This window comes from Polyodon spathula, chromosome 5 (assembly GCF_017654505.1).
Source record: "Polyodon spathula isolate WHYD16114869_AA chromosome 5, ASM1765450v1, whole genome shotgun sequence".
NCBI lineage: Eukaryota > Metazoa > Chordata > Actinopteri > Acipenseriformes > Polyodontidae > Polyodon > Polyodon spathula.
In genome coordinates this window covers 69549476-69574228 of record NC_054538.1, presented here as the reverse complement: position 1 = coordinate 69574228, position 24753 = coordinate 69549476, and the positions used below count along the sequence as shown (strand labels likewise).

The 24753-nt window shown below is 38.8% G+C and overlaps 1 protein-coding gene and 1 pseudogene across 1 annotated transcript; one reads left to right on the top strand and one right to left on the bottom strand.

The window, feature by feature from the left end:
* Nucleotides 1-463: 463 nt before the first annotated feature.
* LOC121316445 lies at nucleotides 464-23918 on the bottom strand (annotated as a pseudogene).
* On the top strand, nucleotides 10810-15238 carry LOC121316240 (calcium homeostasis modulator protein 5-like). The gene is made up of 2 exons (XM_041251178.1): nucleotides 10810-11553; nucleotides 13673-15238. Exons 1-2 carry the CDS (start codon nucleotides 11011-11013, stop codon nucleotides 14060-14062), a joined length of 933 nt encoding a protein of 310 aa, XP_041107112.1. The 5' UTR covers nucleotides 10810-11010; the 3' UTR covers nucleotides 14063-15238.
* Nucleotides 23919-24753: the final 835 nt, after the last annotated feature.

The following is a 24753-nucleotide window of genomic DNA, read 5'->3' as shown; positions in this document are numbered from 1 at the left end:
TTACTATGTTAGACTTTTATAAGGGAGAGCAGACTAGCCTTCCTCTTGCAGTGTGATGACAATGGCTTACAACCAGCAATAATGTGAATGTGAATGTAAAATAAACTTCATTATTCAACTAGGAAGGAACCCTTTTAATCATAATGATTTTAAACCGTAGCAGAGGGTTGCTATAACTACCCCCAAAGCCAGACTTACCATAAAAATTTTCCAGCACATTATGTACCTAATTCACATGGTATTGGTATATCAAGGTTCAATTAATTTTGTTACTGGATTCGGTCAGAAGAAAATGTTTGAGAAAAGTGCCACAGAGTAAAACTAGATGTTGTTTCTTGAGAAATTGCAGGCAAATGTACTGTATTTTAAAAGTTAAAATCACAGCCCAATATACTTTAAAATCCTACAGGTCAATGATCAAGTAATGTACATGCTGTATTCCAGTAACCCAGTGATTCCCATGTTAGTCTTCTGATTTGGGCAGATTCTCCTCCAGTCTTCCCAAGAAGCTTATTCTTATCTCTGTCTTCTTTTCTCCTTTTCCTCCATTCTGAATTAGTTCTACATGGGCCGCCAGTCGGACATGGAAATAATAATAATAATAATAATAATAATAATAATAATAATAATAATAATAATGCCACTACTATGACTATTACTACTAATAACACTGCCACTACTACTAATAATAATAATAATAATAATAATAATAATAATAATAATAATAATAATAATAATAATATAATGTTGATAGAGGTTTCACCTAATGAATGAATAAAGTTTTCTCTGGTGTGCACTTCCATTGGTCCCACAGGTACATTTTTGAAGGAAGCAGGTGTCCATTTTAAACAGACTTGTTGGGTTCATTTCATTTGAAACAATGCATCAATGTGTTTGCTGTTCACACTTATCTGCAAGCAAAGGGACTGAGTTCGTTTTTTTTTGAGCTAGAGTTCTTTTTTTTTTAGCTAAAGTTCGTTTTTTTTTTTTGTGGTGTTTTTCCATTTTTTTCAGGACCGAGTTTGTTTGTGTGCACAATACAGTTTGCAAGTGCACTCGGGTCGTTTATATGGTGTGTGAACCGGATGTTTACAATATCCTGTAAAGCTATTGATGTATTGCTGTGGTTTTTAATATAGCATGTTTTAGATTCTGACATGTTGCTGTGGAAGAAAGCACTGGGGGAGCACTTTGCTAATTTAATGAATACATTTCTTGAAAGCCTAAAGTAGAAGAATGCAGTTTACACAATTCTGCATGATTCTCCTAATGTCGGCAAACAAAGTATTTTGAGTAAAGTCTGAATATATTGTAGCGGAGGGTGCAGGTGGACCGGCTTTGTTTGTGGCTTGTAAGGATATTTTTGTAATGTCCTAATTAATTATTATTAAGACTATTCTTTGCAGTCATGGAGCAAGACTGTATTTTGGGGGTTGTGTGAACTGGAATAATGCGGTTCCTAGGAGAGATGCAGGGGTAGTCTCACAGTCACTGTCTTGAAGTGGGGACTGATTGTCCTGAAGTGATTAACATATCTTCAATGGTATACTGTATATCAGTTTTTTATCAAATAAGACAGCCACACCTGTTTGTCCCAAAAACATATATGCCGGTATGTATCTGCATGCTTCACTCACAACCAAGTCCTGGAGTGAGTACTGTTCTCTCCAATAAAACTGCCCTGCAAGCTGTTTTACCTGGTTGACCCTGGAATATACACTAATGTGTATTTAAGTTAGAAAGCATTTTTTGTCAGGACTTTCATTTTGAAGAAGGAACTTGTTTTTGAAGAAAACAAACTTCACAATTGGTGAGCCAGCCAGGAGAGACTGGAGACCCCGACCTGAAAACGTACCCCCAAAACGGGAGAGACCCACGGAAAGAACAAAGAAGACCAGGTCTTTCTAACTAAACAAACTGGCATCAGGCCAAATAAACTGTGTGAGTACTGTATAAGGTTACTACATTCAGCTTTGATGTTTAGTTTCAGTCTGGCTTAAAAAGGAATGCAGGTCAGTGTTTATATTATGTCCAAAAAGGGACTCTTACTGGGGTATTTCTGATCTCTTTTGAGTAAACTGTAAAAACTATTGTATAACAACAGGTATTTAGCCCACTGATCATGGTCTCATACAATAGCAATTGCAAAGTTGACTTGGGAGTTTGCTGTGCATTGCCTGCCTGGGTGTGTCGTGTGGTCTGCCTGCCTCATTTCTGACCATGCTAGCCGGCTTTGTTTAGTTAAATGCTGTGTTTCTTTTAAATGCATAATTATTATTTTAGATTTGTATTAGTATTTTGTATATCTGTAGTGTAAGCTGTGGGGAAAATGAGGATCAAGTTGATGATCTAAATAATTACAGAAGACAGGTCCAATATTTTAAATCCCTAGCATCGGGTTTGTGTTTGCTTACTTACTGTATGTAACTGCTTTGTTTGCTCTGGTATTTTTTGTTCTTATAGGAAACAAGCACACTGTTTTTACTTGATAGGATTTTTAGGCTTGTATCTCTATTGTTTTGTCGTTTATAATCTTGTTTATATTTTAGAACGATTTAGTCCATCAGGTAACAACGTATATCAGTATTGTAATTGTAAAAAGTAGAGCACATACTCTCTAACAAATTTTTACTTTCTAGTGGATTATTTCTAAGATATTAATCTGTGTTTTATTGCTCACGGGTTGAACATAACATTGCTAAAGTGATGTGGATGAACTAATGTGGTTGTATTCGACTAAAGCGATTACCTAGTTTCAAGCTACAGTCTGGTTAGTCATTGAGGTGTATGTGCTTATTATGTGATACTTCACCCTTTTACAAATACAGCTAGTTTATATCTGAGAGGCAAGACCAGTGTTTGTTCATATAAAGAAGTAAGTGAAGTTATTTGCTTTTGCTTCATTTTTTATCTATTTGATATGTATCAATAATAAAGAAGCTGGTGAGAATTATTTAGTTTGTTTGATTGCAAAGATAATCAGTAGTAATGGATGATTTTATAAAGAATTATCTGGAGAAACACAGTGATCATTGCAAGTTTATAATAGAGTGTGTTCCTTATGAAACTGAACCAGAAAAAAGTAGCAGAACTGTTTGCAAGAGATCCATGAATGAAAAAGAAAAAGAAGAAACATAAAGTGGCTTTTGTTGTATACGGCTGGCAGGCAAGTTGTAATGCATATAAGGACTGTGACGGGGAGCCCCGCCCCTATGTATGTGTGTGCACTGTTTATTATGAGTCATTGTATTATATATGACGATGGCTGCCTTATTGTTATTGTTTTGGGTTGTGTACCTCTCGTGAGAATGTGTGGCTGAATTAGCTGGCAACCATGCAGAATTATTATACTCATGCAGACTATGGCCGAGGGGTTAACAAGATAATTAGTAGCCAGTTAATCCCTCGGCCATAATATAAAAGACCTGCAGCTACTCAGACCACTACTATGGGACCATAGCACTCCACAAAAAAGACTAGGGGAGTAGGGGCTAAAAACCATGAACCATCATCAGTTTTTGAGGATGACAAAGGAGGTGTTAGGACAGTCTCCACCAGAATAACTACACTGCCCCCAGGAGAGGTTGAAATGTTAGGGAAAGAATTAGGAGTTTTTGACCAGGCAAAGGGAAACGCGATGGAATTGTTGTGGAAATTAGACAGGATGACCGATCAGCACCAGTTAATTGATGTTGATGCTTGTATTTTGTTAAAAAAGAGCATGGGACCCCACTTGGCAGAGAGCATATCACATAAAGTTATTGTCAATGAACCAAACTCAGATGAAAGGAAAGCGGCTTTGCTTAACTTGCTGGATTGCACACCTGTAGATTGGAGCAAAATACAGGCGGTTCAGTGAAATAAGGGAGAACATCTTGCGTATGGGCAAAGGTTGTGGCAATCTTTTCATTTTTATAGTGGTTTGGATAATCCAGCGTTCAAGTCAATGCTTGTCCAGGACACAAAATGAGACAGATTTTGGCGACCAGAGATAGGGACACACCCTATTGTGATTTATTGGTAAAAATGTTGAAGTTACTGGGAGCGGTCCTAAACCAGTGGCTGCAATAGAACCCCCACAAAAAAGAGCTTCATAGAGAAATGAGGGCAAAAATTGTGATGTACAGCAGGCAGAGGTTGAAAGACTCCCTCCCTATAATCTGAATGAAAAAAATTAAAAAGGACTTTAGGAACTACCCTAAAATGTCCTAAGATGAATTGAAATAAGAACTCAAACGTATCAAGAAAGGTGTTCCGGGGTCCACAATAGGGGTGTCAGGTGGCTGTGAAGGTGGCAGATATATAAAGAGATAATTACAGCAGAACTGAAGTCAAGTCTAGTCTAAGAGGCCAGTCTATCATGTGGTTAGTTGATACGGGAGTTTTCCTAACTATTTTACTTATCTCCCTTGTAAAGTAAGCAGTGATAGTTTTCCAATTAAGGTACGGTTTAGCCCCACGAGTGAGTCACATAATATTCTGGGCTCATATGTAATGAGAAAAAGGGGAAAAACTATGCTAACTAGTGTATTTCTAAGGGAGAAACGGATACTGCTTTTTGTATTGATGCTTACGCTGTGTATGCAGTCAAGAAAGATGAAAATTATGATTTACGAACTCTGGTTTTTGCTCCCCCACAGCCTTCTACCAGTGTACTACAACAATATGAAATTGCTTTTGCCACTCACAAACAACACTGGTCAATTAGACAGCACTAAATACTAGGTACAGACACTGTGCAAGCAATATAAATACCCCAATGAAGCAATGCCTTATGTGCAGAGCACAGTGGACTCATTGCTGCAACAGAGTGCTATCAGTCCATGTCTCTCCTCAGTATATGCTCCTATCTGGCCAGTCAAGAAACCAGACGGTTCTTGGTGTTACACTGCACCGCTTGATGTACAATTATTGCAACCATCTGTTACTTTTCTACTTATTGAAAAGGGCAGCAGGGCAGCAACTGAAACTTCTCTTTCTTTTATTATATGAAGTTGATACTAAGCCACATCCTGCTGTTTACGCCTCCAGGCTGCTGACTCTGGTTGAGCAAGCTGTCTGTCTATTGTGCAGTACAACATTTTGAACATTTTATTACAGGTTTCGCTGATATCACTTTACACACTGATCAGACACCTATATGGTTACTATTAAATGGTAGTGTTGAAAGATTAGCCAATACACAATTAGCCCGTTGGACTCTTTACTAAATACTAGGTAACACACCCAAGTGTCACAAAAATGTCAACTGTATGGAGAGCACGCAGAGTTAGATTCAAGATGCATTTACTGATTTGATAAATAATAAGTTCCCATGACACATCTTGCCAGAAGACATCATGAAGGAAGCTTTTGATCATAAAGATAGGTGGATGGCTAATTACACACAATGTAAACAGGTCATTGTTAATATGCCATACATAGCACAGGTAAAGCAACAGGGAGGTAATTTCCCGGAAAGTTATGAAATACAGAAAGCTTATAATATATGTCACCCCCTTTCATTGAACTGCACCCATGTTACTTACATCTGTGGGAGCACCCAAGATTGTTCTAAGAGATAGGAAACAGCAACCATAATGATATATAAATGGTATTGTCGTTGAGCTGTCTGGAATACTGATACATGTAAACTCCTGCCAATTCTTTACAGTACAATGACACGAATGTCAGTGGCCCTGCCAGTACAAACAGTTAAATGGGATAATAAAAAGGATGGATATGAGTTTGCCTTTGTACAAGTGATTCCCCTGTTTAACGTATAGTGTGTTCCAAGAGACAGCAATAACATAGGCTATATGCAGGCGTCTACACTCTTAACCTATGTAAATGCACTCAAATTGAAACCTAAGGTCGTTCAGTTACTAACTACGCCTTTGAAGGAAAAGGTAAAGCGTTTCTACCATGATCCCTCCCTCTTTACCAATATCCTCAGAAGACACAATAGAGATGATCAAGTTACAATATTAACCTGCTGAGAACGCTGATAAAGTTTTGTACTTCAAAAAAAAAATACAATAGCAAAACCGGGACGATTAATAATTGTATTGTTTCCGACCGGGACAACAAATTAAGGCTGAAAACTGTGACAATCTCAATTTTACCCTGTCTGGTAACCCTAATGTAGTTTCCTGAGACATGTTTTGATTTTTGCTCTACTTGTTTACTTCCGAGTGATGTTACCTTGTATAGTTAGTTTCCTATGTGCAAAAGTCCAACTGTTGGTCACATTGAGGTTTAGCAAGCAAACCAAACATTGTTAATTTCACAAGCAGACTTTGTTGTTCACATTTCACACCAAACGTCCCGAACCGTACTAAATGCGGACCAAACCCTCTAAATGGACCCAGTGTGAACACAGTCTTGGTCTGGGACCTCTGCACTGGATCTTGTATCTAAAAAGACATATCTTGCTTGATCAGTGGAAATATAGGAGGTTGAGGAAAGAAAGAAAAAAATCCCACCCTAACATCATCAACAGAGGGGAGCCAGGACAGCACATGTCCTCTGACCTCATGATACCAGGTCTTGAGTGTTTCCAGTGTTTCTCTCTAACCCCTGTAAATTTACAATGCGTAAAACAAGGACAGACTGTAGAAAATAACAGAATATGCAGCTACTACTGCCAATGGTGTTGTTTTTAACAGATAAAAACATCTCTCATAGTTCTATTATCATTTATAATTTGACAGCTCAACCGGCCTCTTGGTGGTAGGCTGTGATGGCCAAAAAAAATTAAAAATATCAGTATTATAAAAAGTCCTCTAGCCTGCAAATACAAATCTGTATGCAATTCTAAGTGACCACGTGATTATGTGATCCACGCTGTGCGAGAGTATTCCATAACAATCAAGGGAAAGAAGAAGGATCTGTATGATCTCACAAGTGGGCATGACACAGTGCGTAGTGTCTGTGCTACTAGCTGCATTGACACGATGCGTAGTGTCCGTGCTACTAGCTGCATTGACATGGTGCGTAGTGCCCGTGCTACTAGCTGCATTGACACGGTGCATAGTGTCTGTGCTACTAGCTGCATTGACACGATGCGTAGTGTCCGTGCTACTAGCTGCATTGACATGGTGCGTAGTGTCTGTGCTACTAGCTGCATTGACACGGTGCATAGTGCCCGTGCTACTAGCTGCATTGACACGGTGCGTAGTGTCTGTGCTACTAGCTGCATTGACACGATGCGTAGTGTCCGTGCTACTAGCTGCATTGACATGGTGCGTAGTGTCTGTGCTACTAGCTGCATTGACACGGTGCATAGTGCCCGTGCTACTAGCTGCATTGACACGGTGCATAGTGTCTGTGCTACCAGCTGCATTTACAAGCTGCATCAACTACACTGACAAATGATACATTAAATCACTTGTCATGTGTGTGACTAAATAGGTCCCACCGTCATTATGCCATTTAATGCATCTAGTACTTTCACAAAAACAGTTTGGTAGCCATCTCTTCAGTTATAACATAATAATTGTTCATTTACTGTGTAAACATAATTTAATTTCATCATTTCATAATTTCCTTGTTGTTTGCAGTGTATTTTAATAAGTAAATCAAACTTATCAGATTGTCTCAGTCTAGTTTGAACAACACCAGCTCCCAGCGTGGATGTGAAAATACCCCATTGTTTGATTTAATTAACTCAAATGCATAATGATGAATTAATCATTACTATGTGGTTGGCACCAGTGATATCTTTTGACATTCAGAAGGACATAGATATTTTGTAAACAGTCTCTTATTTCCTTGGCAAGTGTGGAGGCTGCAACTTATCTTACTATCAGGGTAGTAGGGACGAACAGGGTAGTTGTAACACAGTACAGTATCAATGTGGCTGCACTTCCATTAAAAGCAGTTGCAGGGAGGCTACAACTTAACTGCCATTTCTATTATTTTGGATTGCCTATTCTGAACACATTTTGAGTTGACTGGATGTTTAAATGAAGGAAGTGGTGTTTTATTACATTCCTAGCAGGAAATCCTCCAGGCAAGCTAATAGAAAACACTGTGGCAGCCAGCCTCACACCAGACAGACATTCCAGCTAGGATAGACAACAAAACAACTATAAACTTCGGTTTTAGGTTTTAACGGATAACCGCCCCCCACCCCACCCCCGTTTGTAGCGCTCCACGCAGAATCCCACACAGAAGGTTAGAGTAGAGGAGGGAAGAGTGTTCTTCAGGAAGTTCTTCTACAAAGTCTTCTAAAGGATTGCTGTCCAGTAGTAGAGAGAATACGTCCCCAGAAGGGCTACTGCTGGTCACAGTGGGGGTCACTCTCAGATACATCTTGAAAGCAACCTGTTAACAAGAATTACATGTCAAAGAATCCAGCCCTGGACTCCTGAATCCATCATGCATAGTGCTTAGTGGGTTTTGTTGCGTTTACAACACAAACATTACCTTTGTTATTTTTATCAAATTTCTATGTTGATTTGATATTTTTATTCACACATCCTGCTTATAAATCTACGGCGTCTCATTAAGGTGAAGGAACCGAACAGGATAGCAGTATCAACCAACGATCATTTGGGTGCGGTTTTACAATGTTTAGTGAGGAATTTGTGAAAGAAGGGGGGAAGGGTGGAATGTTTCAGTACACCATTAGGTTGGGTCAGATGTCCAGGGGCAGTGGGGGGATGGTAGAAGAAGGGCAATGCCTGCTTGCTTGCTAGATCGTAAATTCCAGGTTGGAGTGAACATAACAACCGTAACGGAGGGGGCAATCATGCCCCACAGCTATCCTCTAGTATATGAGTTTAGGGGGTAGGGATGGATGAATTGTCTGCTGCGTGCCAAATCCTGATAGGAGCAGGGGATGTTATGTGGAAACTATATAGCCCATGTATGTGCTTTACCCCGGTAGAATACACTAGTTACTGATGAAGTGACTGTTATTCTCCGGAGTGCTCTGTATTTTGATGACCACTGCAATAAACCTGTGATGCAAAGATCGGTGTGATCGATTGTCTCTGATCATCTCTGCACTTTATTTTGCGACCCTACAAAGGACAGGGGACTTTTGTTTTTAATGAGATCTTAGGATATTGACATTTCAAACCGTTATGTTGAGATCAGTAGATAAATGAACACATGATCTTCATAAAGAAGATTTTTTCTCCATGTCCTCAGTGAGCTGATGTATCATCCAGCACTGCATTCCCTGTTTGCATTCACATCAATGCTTCCTCCTGCAACAAAGCTGATGATCAGAGTATCAGTGTTGTTGCAGGAGAGGCGCACTAACTTAAGTTCCTTTCACACTAGCACTCTTAACCCAGTGGGTCCCGACCCAGGTTCAGGCTGCCTGGGTCACAATCCCGCATAGTGTGAAACCACATAGCTGGGTCGTACCCCGATTCCAGCGACCCATCTCTGGATGTGGGTTGACACGCTTTGACCAGGGTTGACCGAGACAAAATGCACGACGGCTGTTCCTAAGGAGACAAAATAACAAACAGCCACGCCTGCGTTTATTCTGTTTTTTGTGGATTGAGACACACCATGAGCCTGATTGCAGCAGGGAAGGAAAAACATTTGCTCTAATCAACATTTGGGGCGATGGTTCAATTCAGAGAAGCTTGGATGGAACAATCTCCTTCAGGGGCATTGATACGTGTGTTGTTTACTTGCGCCTGTCACCCAGGTCAACCCTGCTTTATCAAAAGCAGTGTGAAATCGTGTAACTGACCTCATGATACCAGGTCTTGAGTTGGGTAGGTTCCAACCCTGGTAGAGCATGCCAGTGTGAAAGGGGCTATAGATACATACTCTACACAGGATGCAGTGGCAAAGTGAAGGCAATTTCTGCGGCTCTTGGCAGACACTGCAGAGAACAATGGGTTACCTGTTAACACCACAGAGTGTTCTGTAACACTTTAAGACACTGGATTACTATACGTGCCTTCTACACAATGTATTTATTGTGTTGAGCGGCTTAGTGTATGCAGTAACCTGTACACTACAGGTTACACTGATGAGGGCAGATTGATATTATTGGAGCATTGTTGAGGAAGACTGATTACGAACTGGACTTGAATTTAATACTGTCTGCTGTTACAGACCACATATTGCTTTAATTCAATCGTTATTCAGACCCAGTGTTTACTTTACATTCTTTGTTGTGTTTTTTTTTTATATTATATTTGACCGACTCTTGTGAAATATCTGTTGAAAAGGAAAGGTAAAGTATTTTCACATCTCTGTCAGCAGAAGGTTTTACTTACTTTTGCACATCAGCAGCTTGTTGTTAACTAATAGCAGATGTGAATGAAAACCAGTGGCCTGGAGTATTTTCTAATCCTATCTAGGTCAGGACAAAACCAGTCATGACTGTAAGGGTAACTTTAACCCTTTTACTGTCAGTTAGCAATGCATCAGCTTGTTTGTGCATGCTAACAGTCGAATTTCATTTTATAAGTGTCTGTTACGTAATCTTTAGGAATTTAAGGGCAGGCATAAAAAACATTTTATATAATTGTGGTTATTTTTCAGCTGTGACTGTTTTCTAGAGAGGTTTGTCAGATTATTCCTGTCTTTAATCTACTCTTCCAACCTTTTGAGACAGTTCAAAGTTGAAACTCTTGCAGTTTATCTGCAAGACTGAGAAAACCACTGAGAAACAAAAGTAACTAAAAATGAAAGCAGTTTTCTGAAATTGGGTAAGGTTTCATGGGGAAGTCTGATTGAATCATTGTACTCCCAGTGTGCACCAGAGAGAGAGCGAGAGAGAGAGAGCGAGGAGAGAGAAGGGAGGGGCTCACAAAGAAACGAGTGACAGAGGCATGACAAAAACAGATTCATTTTTAAACAGATGCGTTGTTTGTGCTGTCTTGCAGGAAGTGAATGTAGTGCTTTGTGCTATCACGTGAAACGTGTGGTTTTTACATAATTAATTTCACCTCCTAATCCTCTGTCTTATGGGAAAGACACAGATCTTTTCATTATAAAGACTTATTTTTCTTTAACAATTAAAAGCATATTTTTTCAAGCACTTTGTTAAAAATGGATGGTTTTCAGACAGTTTTCAAATTCTTCTTAAATCAGAAGACAACTATCGGATACAGCTTCATGGCACTCCTGACTGTGGGTGGGGAGCGAATTTTTTCAATGGTTTCTTTCCAGTGCCCGTGCAACAAAAGCCAAAATTTTATTTATGGACTTGTTTTCATTGTGGGACCGGCTCTAGTGCTCCTCATCGTTGGCTATTTCCTCAGCTCCAGGACATGGAAGCTCTTCACTGGCTGTTGTCTAAACCCGAGGAAGCTGTGTCCTAAGGGAAACTCCTGCAACTGCGTGTATGTCTTTGCACAGATCACGGTGGGGGCTTGCATTCCCCCTGTGATGTGGCTCACTGTGGCTTTGTTGAACGGCACCTTCTACGAATGTGCTGTGAGCGGCCTGGAGAATAACCATGTAGTCGACTTGTTCTGTAAGGGTAAAACTGATACGTGCCGGGTAGAACTACCAAGGGTGCCCTGTGGAAAATCCAGCCTGTCTCCAGCAGACAACCAAGAGCTTCTGCTGATGCTACGGGCACAGTCCCAGGTATGGAACGCACAATCATTCTGTGTGTCAGCATTTGAATAATTGAATAACCCTTTATAGCCCTGGATATGATCCCAATGTCCTCAATTTCAAATATATTAAAAAATATACTAAAAGGGTTAATTAGTGTAAAAAAAATAAATAATAAATGTGCAATATAATTTTGACTCTATCAGACTGAGAAGTTATTTTTAGTTTTACAAGATTTTAAAAGTGTTTTTAAAGTTATGTATAAATGTTTATTTCTAATTTGCTCTGTGGTTGTAGGTTGTTTAAAGGTCTTTTTATTTTCTTTTTTGTCAGCTGATAACATACATTCTGCATATGTCAAATACAATATTTTACCTTGATAATTTTAGATAAAAAAAACTCATAACTAGATAGACTGCTAGATCAACTAATTAATTTGAGTTTTATTGTGTTTTTATTTTATTAAAATAATACAATCTGGAAGTGAAGAATTGAGAGAAGTCGTTTTGTTAACAAGTAAGTCAGAGCAGACAGGCTGGGCCCATTCAAAACACGATTCCTGTACAGCAATCCAGTTTATCCCTGTTATGGTGTAGTTAGCAGATATAACCCTAATTATAGCAAGATCACATGGTCTTCAGATACTTCAATAACTAGGAGCATTTTCCAAAGGGAGAGCAAAAGCTTTGTCTTGTCTACCAGACACTCCCAAAACTTGTGTTAGCTTGAGGGATGCAAATATTCCAGTGGCTTGGAGGGAACTGCATTAAGCAGCGCAACAGCTGTTGGCCTAAGTAGAAGGGAACGGACCATTACGAGATAGTTAAGGCAGTAAAATAATAATAATAATAATAATAATAATAATAATAATAATAAATAAATAAATAAATAAATAAATAAATAAATAAACAATGAGACTCACATCTACATGAGACAATTATATTTCTCAATTTCTCAGTATTTCTTTCTGCATAAACAGAAAGGCACAATATGCAGCAGTTCTGGATTAGTCTAACAGCTGGGAATCATATAACCATCCTGCTGGTGTTCCAATACAAAATCATTCTCCAGAAATAAGGTCTGGCCACTGCCGGGTCAACAAGCGAGTCTCCGCTCAACAGCTGCTGTCGATCATTTATTCACAAATTATATATATATATATATATATATATATATATATATATATATATATATATATATATATATATATATAGTAAGGTGGCAGGGGGAGGGTTAGATTCCTACCTGCCTAAAAACCATGTGAAAATGCACATTTTGTTCATTTAATTGCTTTTGGTTAATTTAATTGTATTTGTGTTAACTGTTTTATTGTTAATTATCCCCTGCACCTGGCTATCATTGTAAATTAGAGTCAGGTGCAGGGTATTTAAGGAAAGCAGCCAGTTTGCTCAGGGCTGTTGCTGTTATGGAGTGAAGAGCCCGGTTGAAAGTGGTTAAGGTCTGTTGGAAACCTATGTTTGGTTTTGTAAACACGTGTGTTGGTGTTTTGCTTTGGTGTTGTATGTCAGGTAAACAGCTTGGCTGTCCTCCGCGTCAGTCAGGGACCTGCGTACCTTTAGTTAGTGCTCATCTCTGGGTCACATTCTTAAAGGGGCATGAACCCGATCTACTGCCAATCTGTTTACTATATATATATATATATATATATATATATATATATATATATATATATATATATATATATAGATAGATACACACACAAAACTATATATAGAAAAAACAGAGCGTTTTACAGAACTAGCAAGAATCAACTAAGATACTTGTAGGAGCTCTTAAATAAAATGATGTTAACGATGGTCACATATTCAATGACACTACAGTCCTCTGTGGTAATGTCTACACTCACCATTCAGAGCTGATGCATACCACTAAATCATTTGAATCTGTTATTTATTTACTCAGCAAAGCAGTCTAGGTTCAGGTTTGTGTGCATGTGTGGGCCTTTGAAAATGTACTGTAGTATCCCACTGTAAATGCATAGCTGGGTGTAGTTGTAGAAGCAACAGGTACATCTGCATGGTAAATCAGGTAACAAAATGACTGTGCACATTTACAGTGGTAAACTTCTATAAGGAAAGATTATAGGTCAAAAGCTCATATTAAAGAAGTGTCCTTTTTCTTTTTTCAGATACTGGGCTGGTTGATTGTCTGTATTGCCACAGTCGTGGGCTTGATCGGCACCTGTTACAAGAACTGCAGGTCTCAAGTGAGTTACCTCCAACTCAAGTTCTGGAGAAAGTACATAGAGAAGGAAAAGGAGCATTTCGACACCTATGCTACAGAGTATGCTACAAAACTGGCAGACAGAAATCTGAAGAGCTTCTTTGAAAACAAGGACCCAGAGGCCTTTCCTTTCCCCAATCACAGCGCATGGGAAGATATCTCCTCCTTGTATACCTTCTGTAGGAGCGAGCAATATTACAGCACCCTGCAGAGGTACGTGGAGAAAGGCAACAAGGACAAAGATGATGAAATGAAGTGTGCCCTGGATTTTGTTGATGGGATAGAAATGATGTGATACAAAAATGTTTTGAAGCATCTGACAGTCTGCCAGTGGGATCCTGTTTTGCATCGCTTTGTATAGAGTCTCTATGCATCCAGAATGCTTCTGGTTGGATCTTGGTTTTACAAGGTTTTTGTTTTAAAATGACTTCACAGATAAAGGCTCCAGTGCATAACAATTAGTCATCATTTTGCACACCCTAAAGACCTGAATTGTTACCGTGGATGGACAACAACTGGACAGTACCATGCCAATTTCCTCTTACATTTACATAATACGGAATGTTCCTTTCAACTGTTGTCAGCTAACATAACAATCCATGTTTCAGGTGTCTTATTTAGCTTATGAAATGTTTATTATTTTAAAACTGATTCTCATGAACTATTGGTTGTACTCTGTTAACCATTAGAATGTTTGCAGCCAGTCAGGATGCAGGAAATTTCCAAGCCATTTTATAAGGTCAGTAGGTAGTTTCTATCCAACTGTGGAACATGCAGGTCTATACGAGGATGACGCAACCAGAAACAGTTATTCATTCATATACAAAAAGTATAAACGCTCTATTTTTTTGTACTGTTAATCTTTTGCCTTGGCCCAAGACGACACAATTAAAGTGACTGTAACATTCCTGCAATTCTTATGATGTACAGAAAATGAATGCACCTGCAATTACAAAGATACCAATCTACCCCTTTTTATATACTTAACCAACATTAACAATCTTTGTTCTGTGCATGGTTCAATAACCCAATATCAAATGTTACTGTATGCTAAAACATCCTTGCTATTAATATCACTCAAAACTGCATGTTAAAAGGATTATATTTATTAATAGACTAACTGATGCAACATGGGGACCCTTCAGAAATATGATAAGATATAATTTCTGGATTGCTGAGAGCTGTAGAACATGTAGTACCATACAAATTATATAATATTGTCTAGTGACTCAATTACAGTTATAATTACAAAGATCTATGCATGCACTTTTTACAACATTAGTTCTACAGTACTTTTCTTTCTTCATGCATCATAATTTTGAGCTTATTCCAAAATTGTTCAATTTACTTAGTTTTATTTGGACAACACAAAGGGAATTGTTTTTGACTCTCTTAAATTGTTTTCTAAAATACTGGATTAATACAATTTTGTGTATGTATTTGTATATTGAAGCTAAAATACATTTCACCTATGATTAAAATAAAGTTAAGTTAATATTTTCCAAAAAACATAACATTTTGGTTGTTATTTTGTATTGAAAACAAAATAAGTATAAAGAAAAGAGGGTTAATTCAAGCTCACTACAAAAGTTGTTACCAAAATGAAAAGTTCACATGTAAGAAAACTTAATCCAGAAATTCATGAATTCGGAGTTAAAACTATTAGGAAGTCGAGTGGACAAACACATAAACCAACATCTTCATTACTGACGGGTGACGATGTGCTGTTTACAAACAGATTGGTTTACTTTACAATCAGTTGCTAGCAGTAACATGTTAATGAATTAATAACTCACACAAAGTTCTTGACTTCCTATTCTCGTTGGAAAATGACCTAGTTAGAACTGCTGCCAACCAGGTTTGTGCAGAATTTATTTGATGTTTTTAATTTTTGCAATAATAAATACATGAATAACAGGCAATAGAGGGGAGAGAACCCCCGTGCAAATTCTCTAAAAGAATCATACCATGTTTCTAAAATCACACCGCCTGGTAATACCAAGTATTGTGTGTCAGTTACATTAACATTGTATTTTAATTTACCTAATCTAGCAGTACAACATACTGTCATTGTGTTGTTGCTGTAGTACCACCATAGTTGAGGATGCAGTGTCTGATGTTTGAGAGCCTTGTGTCATTTTAAAGAGAGTTGCATGTTGCCCCCTCACTTCTCGATCTACCCACCCTTCTCCACTCCATCGCTGGCTACTCCATGCTCTGCTCGGCTCGTACCGAACTGCGTTGTACTGACAAGAAATGGAAGAAAACCAATCTCCCTGTGGCCTTGGATCTTTATCGCTTGCTCCTCTCTTTCTTCTCCTCTGCACTCACCTCTGCCAAATGATCCTACTTCTACTCTCTCATACAGTCTTCCACTAACAACCCCTGTAAACTTTTCTCTACATTCTCCTCCCTCCTTAGCCCTCCACCTCTCTTCCATCTTTCTCTATCTCGGCTGATGACTTTGCCACCTCCTTCTCCTCAAAAATCACACTTCAATACCTCGCCTACTTCCCCACCCACCCCATCCTCTGCTTACTCACTCCCCACCACCATCTACAACCCCTACTAATCTATTCTCCTTCTTGCCCCTCAAGGACTCTGATCTTTGATCCCTGTTCCAGAGCCATAAACCCACCACATGTGTTCTGGACCCCCTTCCCACTCACCTTTCCCAGCTTGTTGCCCCTGCTCTACTCCCTTTCATTTCCTCTCTTCTCAACACCTCTCTGCTATCTGTCTCTTTTGCCTCTGCCTCCAAACAGGCCTGCATCATTCCCATCTTAAAAAAAACCCTCCCTTGATTCCTCATCCCTCCAGAACTACAGTCCTGCCTCCCTTCTCTGTTTACTCCCTAAAACCCTTGAGTGAGTGGTAAATCGCTAGCTCTCTGCTTTCTTGTCAAAACATTCTCCGCTCAACTCCCTCTAGTCTGGTTTTCTCCTGGCACTGAAACTGGTCTTCTTTCCGTCACTAACTCTCTAATCTCTGCCCATGCTGCCTCCCTCTCCTCTGTCCTAATTCTCCTCAACCACTCTGCTGCCTGACACAGTCGACCACTCTATTCTCCTGTCCCTCTTCACTGAACTGGGACTCTTTGGCACTGCTCCTGTCTGGTTCTCATCCCTCCAGAACTACAGTCCTGCCTCCCTTCTCTGTTTACTCCCTAAAACCCTTGAGTGAGTGGTAAATCGCTAGCTCTCTGCTTTCTTGTCAAAACATTCTCCGCTCAACTCCCTCTAGTCTGGTTTTCTCCTGGCACTGAAACTGGTCTTCTTTCCGTCACTAACTCTCTAATCTCTGCCCATGCTGCCTCCCTCTCCTCTGTCCTAATTCTCCTCAACCACTCTGCTGCCTGACACAGTCGACCACTCTATTCTCCTGTCCCTCTTCACTGAACTGGGACTCTTTGGCACTGCTCCTGTCTGGTTCTCCTACTATCCAGAGTCCTGCATGTGTCCGATTTTTACAACCCGCTTCCGACCTGGACCCGCAACCCGCTGCAACACCGACTTCTTCCCAGCGACCCGACCCAAACTGACCCGCTTTAATAAGACTTAAGTGTTTGTCGTTTACCTACTGCCTGCATCGGCTGACTCTCTCACACGCTCACATTCACACACAGATATATCTACCATTCTCCAAAGGTTGAGTTTATACAATAGGCTATACAGCATGGTGGCTTTCTCTAGTGGTCTGGGTATATTTTAACACTAACATATTAGCTATCTCTACTTACTTTATTATAAAATGCCTGTCTATTCCTTTTGTGCCACCAGTAGAAAGAGAGCTACACCTGTGCTTTCGCAGAGATATACCAGTTTTCTGGCTGTCGTACACAAAAACATAATGATTTTATTAAAAGTTTTACAAGCAACGAATCCAGTCACATGCTCATTATTTTTCACTGCAATTCCAAAAGAATTCCACACTTCTGATTTACCTCTCAAACATGTATACACTACATGATATAAACCCTGTGCTCTTTTGTTCCACAGACATTTTTAATATCACCAAGTGTTGAATTTAATGCATAAAAGAAAAAAAGAAAAAGAGAAGTTGTGGGCTTCTTCTTTTGGCTTTCAGATAAGTATCTGAGTAAACTGAGAACACTGAAATGTTTTTTGTATTGCTCTGATCTGTGCTTGCAAAGAGGACTCCATGCAAACTGCTGTCACCATGTAACCTTTACAACTTAACCTTTACCTTTGCAACTCAGAACTTTTATCTTCTATTCTTTATTTTGATTTTATGTGAATCTGATCTTTTTTTTTTTTTTTTACTGATTTTATTGTACTTTACAACTGCTCTTATCTGTAATTTTGTAATGGGATACTTTGTCTTGTGATATTTTGTAACAACTTTAAGTAGCCCTGGATAAGGGTGTCTGCTAAGAAAATAATAATAATAATAATACACTAAATCAGGGTATTGGGATAGATTGGGGGAATGGGGTAGATTATGCAAATGTTATTCAGTTACTACAACCTTCAAGACAATACTGGTGGGGTAGATTCTGGGAGGAGGGTAGATACTGAAGGACGTCAGAATCTACCGGGGTAGATTTTGGGACCGCCAGAATCTACTCAGGGCTAATCTGTGAGGGGGTGGGTTTTCAGACATTACACCGGGACGCACTTTGCATAAGAATTCAGATCAATAATTTATGTCCCTGGAAAGCACTGACATGTCTGGACACTCACTCAGTTCTGTTGGCAAATGTTACAAGCTTGTTAATTAGCTCCCTGAGCTAAGTCAATAATGTGAATAAGAAAAAAGTAGAGGTCCCTGCACAAATCCCTGCAGCCCCCCCCCACCACTGAGTACATGACCTCAACTAGAAGTGGACCCCCACCGATTTGAGTTTTCCATGAAGCACTGTATTAAAGGCCTTTTGAAATCCACATATATTATGTGATACGCTCTATGTTGGCATCTATCCTCTCAGTAACTTCTTCAAAAAAGTCTCTGTCTCTTATAACGTTGCTATTGTGTAGATAATCTTCTATGCAATGCCTTGATTTATTCTACAATTTTACTTGGTACAGTACAGTGAAGAGGACTAAAGGGTCTATCACCACCTCTACTGCCCTATTACTTTATGCCCACAGTGCTGTGAACTGGAAAACGTGGATTATGAGATACAGTATCTATGTGACCAGTAGACATAGAAAACCAAAGGTTTTTCATGTAAATCTGTTGAAGGAATATAGCACTTTGGGGTCAAAGAAAAACAGAGGCTTCTGTAACTAAAGTTGACAAGACAAACAAAGCAAACAGAGTGAGTGGCACATTAGTCTGCATTATGGGCTATGAAGTGAAAACTGATATAGTAACTTCATAGAAGTTGTCACAGGTTAAATAGGATATAGTGTAACAAAACTAGGGTTATGAAAATAAGTTACAGACTCTCTCAACCTAATCAAATCACCAAGCAAAATTACTCGGACGGACTCCCACAAAAAACTTTGTCTTATAAAAAAAGACCCTTTAGTCTTTTAACCTTTTGTTTGTTTGTATGTTTGTTTTAATCAACCTTAGCAGCAGCAGTAGTCCTATTTAATGTCCAGTAATGGGACTACAGCAGCTGCCCACTGCCAGCTGGTGCACGGGCTGCCCAAAGGCAACCGGTGAAAAAATTCAGTTTAGCACACCTAAAAAAAGGGGTGCCAACAAAAACTGGCCAATAACTAATTCAACTGAAAAACCAGTTCAAAGGGCTGTAAATGAAATGGTCAAAAGGGGGGGGGGGGGGGGGGAGGGTACAGAGCACGCCACCCAGAGCCCACTGGTCGACCAAGGCCAACATGTCACCAGTGGACTCCGCGTGGGCGTGCTCCAAATTAACCCGGGACCGGGCCAGGGCCCTGAACATGGCTGCGCAGTCAAAGAGACCTCCCCGGCCAGCTTACACTTCCTGGTCTTGCAGATGGCCAGTCTAGCAAGAGCCAGGAGCATATTCACCAGGAGGTCTCTCTTCTTGGTGAAGCCACGAACAGGGTGCCCGAAAATAAGGAGGGTGGGTGAAAAATGCAGCCAGAACTGCAGTAGAAGGTTCTTCAACAGCAGAAAGAACGACTGCAGCCTGGCGTAAAGAAAATAAATGTGAATCTGGGAATTCCCTGCAAGTATGTATGGATTTGGGAGTGCCATATTGGGGCAAGTCTGAACATGCTTACTGGTATTCCCTATACCACCCTGCAGTTGTGGAAGAGTATGTGTCAGTTTGTTAAGAAGCAAACATGTTAAATGATCACAGCTAATAATATAATAACAGTAATAAATTCCACTCAAACTGAAAATTCAGTATTCAGAATATAATGCAGGGATATTCAGCTACTATCATGGGAACCCCTCATTCCACATTTGTCCAAGTATCGTATTCCTAATCCATACTGGAGAAGCCATCAAAGACCCGAGACAGCACCACTTATCACAACACAGGCTGACCCAGTGTTATTCTTCAGTGTTAACGTGGGTCACAGCTTCATCAAAAAAAGGTACTTTTAAATATTAGGACATTTTATATTAAATCATTAGCTCGAGACACCAGTTTGTTTTTGTCTTTTATATTTTATAAATCACAGTACTTATAAATGTCTCCATATTTGTTTAACAAGGTTAATAGTGTACAGCACTGTAAACCTTGGTTAGCCTCGTTCATTACCTACACTTTACCATTTTTTCACTGTGCTTTATTAAACTTGGCTATGCTTTTACTAAGGTACTCTTCTATAAGGATACTTCAAATGTAGTTTATTTAAAGCTAAACACTTCCATTGTGACATTCAGAAACAAAATCATTTGAATTATAATTATAATCTAATGTGTAAGATAAGACATGTATCTTCTGTAAAAGAGTATGGTATATGCTGTGTAATAAAAATAAAAAAAATCGATTTTAAAAGCTACACAAAATCTTTACGTCACACCACTTTAAAAAAATCAATACCATGAAAAATGGCTGGCAACAGTTTTAGCACCACTCAACTGACCACAAGATTTCCGAGATTCTCTTTCCATTGCCTTATCACTCTTAGCTCCCAGTCCTGTTCTGCAGTGCTGTTTCCTGTAAGTCTACTATGGTCTATTCTCCGAAACCTAGCATGCCTAAAGTAACGAGAATTGTTCACATTTTAATAGATTTTACCTTTGCAATGACATCTACGGTTTCCTGATAGCTCTGACATTTTTCAACACATGAACGAGCCAGAAAGTCTTCAATAAGCCTTACTCCAATATTGTAGCCCCTGGATTTTGAAAAAGAAAAAAAAAAAAAAACTTAATAGTCCCTTAATAAATATATTAAAGAATACCAAACTAAAAAAGGATATGAAGTGTAAATAAAACCATACATATAACTATGCATCATACTACAGAACCCCTAAAGGGACATGGTGAGAATTACAAAAGCTTAGTATCTCATGCGCATGAGATACTAACTTTCTGTTTTAATTCACATCATGTCCCCTTTGGGGGTTCTGTATAATACAACTAGTAAAGAGAAACTGATATTTCACACTGTGTTAGTCTGGCAGAGTGAAAACCCGGGTGGTGCCCGGGTGTGTTTGTGCAGGGAATATGGGGTTGGCAGGGAGGAGGTTAAATTTCTTCCTGTCAAAACACCTGGGAATGTGGCTGGAGCCGACAATTGAATAAATGATTAAATGATTAATTCATCCAACCACAGGTGTTCACAGGTGTTGGGAGAAAAAAATAGTTAGGTTTGTGTTACTGTGGTGTTGTACTGTGTTTATCTCCGTGAGTGTTTATAATGTGTTTTGTTGTTATTAAAAGTGTATTTGTTTGTTATTAAAAGTGCACATTCAACCTTGCAGCTTTCTGTGTCTGAGTCGCTGTCCCTGCAAATACCATCTGGGCTGGATGGCTACCGTGCCACACACACCAACCATTTTAAACTGGATTTACAGCAAAAACACAAAGGCAAATTTCCAGTGGCCTTATCCATTATTAACTCAATACTCACATAGTCTCTAGCCTGTGGTTGATCTCCTCTTCACTGCTGTATTCTTTGCACAGATCGGAGCCCCATAAGTCAGCACAAACAGTTCTGTGCTCTGCAAAATATTAAAAACCAAAAACATGAATATTAATAACCATATAAGACCCATATTGCTAATGTAACTGGTTGAAGCATTCAGACAAATGACTGTAGATGTGCAATCCAAGCATTTCTGAGATATTCCTTGATTTTCAAATTGTAGGTGCTGGAAACAATGTCCCAAGGTCAACTTTATGATTAATATTTTATTATTTTAGTTGTAGCGTCAGATGTCCACCAGATGGTGCTGTATATTTACAAAAAGGAGCTTCTTGCTTTAAAACGTGTTGCTTATGGTCTAGCACAGGGGTGGCCAGCCCTGGTCCTGGAGAGCTGCAGGACCTTCTGGTTTTCATTCCACCCGAGTTCTCAATTATTTAATCGAACCAATGACTTTCTAAATTGGTTAACACTAAAAAAAATACAGGTCTTTAGCCATCGGTGATTTAAATATACCCTGAAAACCTGCAGGATTGTGGCTCTCTGGGACCAGAGTTGGACACCCCTGGTCTAGCATATCTTAACAGTACAACATACGCTGATAAATGAATTGTTGAAAAACTATCTACGTGCAAGTGTAGCAGAGAGTGTATTAAGTCGTGAATCTGGCTCTTACAGAGCTCCTTTTCGTATAAACAGCACCTGGTGAATATCTGCCACTTCAAATTTGAAAATAAATGAATATCACAGAAATGCTTGGATTGTCTCATCTGAGTGCTTCGAATGATTCCATCCATCAGCATTGCAGTGTACTTACAGCAGCAAAATGACAGCCTTGGCACCCTGAACAGTGTGAGGTGCTAAGTAATGTGACTATTGTAACGTGAACATTGCACAGATGAATGAATACAGTTTTAAAAAGAAACAACATTATTGCTATTTACCATATGATGTGCTGAACCAGAAGAAGACAGAGCAGGTAAATGCCAATTCTAGAACAAAATGCATTAGAACAATAAGTGATATTAAGGATGAAAACCTTTAAAACCGGGGTAAGGCCACAGCACTTAGGAATCACCCTGGATTGCATCAAACACTTCCGTGTCTATACTGGTAAAACCCTCTCAAAATAAGTTGTTAGTGTATTCCAGGTGGATTCTCAGGTACTCTAAAATTATCTAAAAAAAACTCTAGTCATGCCTATCCTGGCAGGTAAAGGTTGACACCTCAGTTGGGGGTTCCCAATCTTGTGGCCGGTCTTGTGGGCCCATGGGAGCGTAGCTCACACTAAAATGATCTCTCTGACAAAAAAAATGTTCCCCAGACCGGGAGATTGGTTAGTTTACACAAACACTGCTGTTAGGTGCTTGGGGTTATTATAAAAACAACATTAACGTCAACTTGTGTCCGCGCTAACAGAATGTACATGCCATTATATAACAAAAGGGGGTGATGATTGTAAGGAGAACAGAATAGGCAATTAGATTAATGGACTTTGTAATTATAACATGACATGTTTTAATACACACACACACACAAACACCACTGTGTTATATAATATATCATATATCTATATATATATATTAATATATATATTTTCCCCGTGCACTTTTAACTAAGATCTAGTTATGCCTTCACGTGTTGTTTTTGTTTTTTTTTTTTTTTTTTCCAGTTATTACAGTTAATTTCATATCATGCAGTCTCGTCTTTTAAAGCAAAACAATAACATACATAGTCCCTTACATAATATACATTAAATAAAAAGATAAAACATATTAAAATACGTAACCAAGGATGTGAATGAGTTTCATTTTTATTTAGTGGGAATGCATTCACTGTTATCTTGTAGGCTAGCTCTTTTTATAAACTAAACACATCACACATCATGCAGACATTTCAGATAATAAATACATTAGATGCTTGGATAATTCTTAAAACCTTACAATTGTATGGATCCCTGATTTTCTGATCTGCCGAGACATGGCTTGTGGTTTGTTTAAATAAGCTGCCACCCTGATTACAGTGATGCCTGCTTACCAGTTAGTTGAGCTGAACCGTTCACATAACACGCAACCTACTGCTTTTCATTGGAGATGATGTGCTAAGCACATACTCCACCTATTTTGTACAAGGCGGCAACCTCCAGCATCGAGCAAGAGCGCCATCTACTGGGGAGGAGAAAAAAAAAGAACACTTCATGCAGAGGGAAAGTAACACATTTCCTTTAGGAGTTTATAAAAAATAAAAATGTACCAGAAAGTGCTGTATGTTCAAAAGTTAAATGCAAATGTCATGGGCCATTATTTTCAAAGAGTTTCCTCATCTACTCTTTAATTAATCTATTTAAGAAACAAACTGCTTGAGAGAAATACTCCATATTACTTAGCTGCTAGTTTCTAAAGGTGTTCTAAATAATAGAGAGAAAACCTTTTGAAAATATTACCCACATTTTATGAAGCTAAGTTTTATGAAGCTAATTAATGGGGGACATAATGATACAGCTGTATTTTGTTTTACTATACTTTTGTAAATAAGTTTATAATGTTTTTATTTTCCGCATTTTTTTCTAAAGCCGCATGCGACACCCAGCAACCTAGCTGTTTTTTTAAACCAGTGATATAGGGGGCAAAAATAGAATGTGGTGCTATACTTGTTTTTTTTATTATGATTAGGTCATACTCACTTATGCAAATGAAATGCTTACATATATAATTGGAAACCTTTTGATCCATGTAAAGGGTACATTTTCCTATTCATAAAATGAAATTTTCCGGTGGGGGGGGGGGGGGGATGCCGGGGGACGGGACACTAACTTTAATTTTATTTATTCTGGAATATTATATATATATATATATATATATAATATATATATATATATATATATATATATATATATATATATATATATTTATATTACACCACTTTAATAGGCATGCCAAAAAATTCAAAAAATAATACAAACTTTATCCCTATGAAAACATTTT